General features: G+C 57.1%; 1 protein-coding gene across 1 annotated transcript in view; it reads left to right on the top strand.

Moving 5' to 3' along the window:
• The window catches only part of Adra2a (adrenoceptor alpha 2A), a 2970-nt gene extending 1071 nt beyond the window's left edge, over positions 1-1899 (top strand). The window contains exon 2 of the mRNA XM_004631531.3: positions 1-1899. This exon is cut by the window's left edge and continues 43 nt beyond it. Coding sequence (XP_004631588.1) covers positions 1-540 — 540 coding nt within the window. The 3' untranslated portion in view covers positions 541-1899.
• Positions 1900-2114: the final 215 nt, after the last annotated feature.

Below are 2114 nucleotides of genomic sequence, written 5' to 3' on the forward strand. Positions count from 1 at the left end.
CAGGTCAACGGCGCGCCTGGGGAGCCCGCGCCGGCCGGGCCGCGCGACGCAGACGCGCTGGACCTGGAGGAAAGCTCGTCGTCGGAGCATGCAGAGCGGCCCCCCGACTCCCGCAGGCCTGAGCGCGGCCTCCGAGCCAAGGGCAAGGCGCGTGCCAGCCAGGTGAAGCCCGGTGACAGCCTACCCCGCCGCGCGCCGGGGGCATCGGGGTCAGGGACTTCGGGGGCCGGGCCCGGGGAGGAGCGCGGCGGGGGCGCTAAGGCATCGCGGTGGCGCGGGAGGCAGAACCGGGAGAAGCGCTTCACGTTCGTGCTGGCCGTGGTCATCGGGGTGTTCGTGGTGTGCTGGTTCCCCTTTTTCTTCACCTACACGCTCACGGCCGTTGGCTGCTCCGTGCCGCGCACGCTCTTTCAGTTCTTTTTCTGGTGTGGCTACTGCAACAGCTCCCTAAACCCGGTCATCTACACCATCTTCAACCACGACTTCCGCCGCGCCTTCAAGAAGGTCCTCTGCCGCGGGGACCGAAAGCGGATCGTGTGACCGCGCCCCGGTCCTCCTACAGGCCAGAGCAGACTGCGGCCAGGGGGGGAGAGGCGAGGCTCCACAGCAGCCCCAGCGCCCTGCAGCCCGGGACCCACCTGCCTGCTCCGTGCTTCCCGGGACGGTGGCAGAAGGGTGCTCTGCGGCCTCCTGAGGCACCTCCTGTTGCACAAGGGGAGTTCGGTCCGGGAGAGCCACCCCCCTCCCCATCTGTTACCGCTGCTCCTGACCTAGAGCAAGCTTCCTGGTGGGCCGCCCCTAATCAGTATTGTTTTCTAAAGGTATTTTCACACTTTCCTGTAGCCCAGCTCTCCCAGCTCTCCCAGCTCTCTGGAGCAAACCCGGGACTCCAGAGGCCCTGGCTCGCAGAGGGCGTCGGGGAGGGGCTACCCAGCCCTAGCAAATGCTCCCTCCCACCTCCAAACTCTTTAATTTTAAAATGCACACTCAGGGCAGCCCCTGCCCGCCCTCCCAATACACACTATTTTTGATAGTAACCCTGTAGTCCCTGGCGTCTTGTGACCCTGGCTGTGATGTTGGAATTCTGCCCGTGGGGTGCCCTCCAGGCGGACCCTGCACCAGCCCAGGCCACGCCCCTTTGCAATGCAAGCCCTGTTCTAGTGTTATTATGTCTCTCTGTGTCCTCACCAGCGACTGGTGACTGTCTCTTGGACGTGAACCTGCTCTGGGATTTCCTGGCAGGGAAAAGATTTCTGTGTGTGCGCGCCCCCCTTCCCCGTGCCTGACAGCGTAATTGCCTTTTCCCATGTAAATATTGCTATGATGGATCAAGACAGAAGTAAATGAACCTTTCCGCCTCGCATCAGCCCTGTGTATAAAGCCATCATCCTCTGAGGCCCCAGTAACTCACTTAAAGCCGGTACCTTCCGGTGGCCTCTCCCTCCCTCTGGGGCTGCTGCTCATGAGGATTCTGTATGTTTCTATCTGGTACGTGTGTGTACTCCTCCCTCCCCGAAAGCGCTGACCAAGGGGAAATCTTCCAGCTGCTGTTTTTAGACACAGAGGTGTGGAAATTATGTGGAAGAAGCAAGCCTGATGCAGTTTGCCCAAGGCAAACAGTGAAAAGACAAATGGCCCTGCCGAACTGTACGCCTCCTGCCCCACGAGCTCTTACGCATCAAAGTATTGTCCTCCCCCCTGCTGTTCTGGCTGGGATCAAGTCACTGAGGAACTGCCAAAGTCAGGGGAGAAGGCAGAGACCTCGTGTTTACAACCCGGTTTCTACATGTTTCAGACGGAGACAGTTGAAGGCCTACACTCTTCTTTCACTAAAGAAAAACTAATGTCAGCACATGTTGCTCATGACAGTGGATTTTTTTTTTAATAAAAAAGTTTACAGATCAAATGTGAAATAAATATGAATTAAATGTTCCTTCTGTTTTCTGAGTTTTCAAAGCCTTTGCTACTGGGAACATCTGATTATGCATACATTATAAAATACCTTTAGATACAGGAGCAATAACAAAGCTATTATTTACCAAGTGTTCCTCATGTGCTAGCCACGGAGGGGAGCCTGTTAAGCGCACACGCGCACTGCCTTGTTTAATCTTGCT

This window comes from Octodon degus, unplaced genomic scaffold, assembly GCF_000260255.1.
Source record: "Octodon degus isolate 3935 unplaced genomic scaffold, OctDeg1.0 scaffold00042, whole genome shotgun sequence".
NCBI lineage: Eukaryota > Metazoa > Chordata > Mammalia > Rodentia > Octodontidae > Octodon > Octodon degus.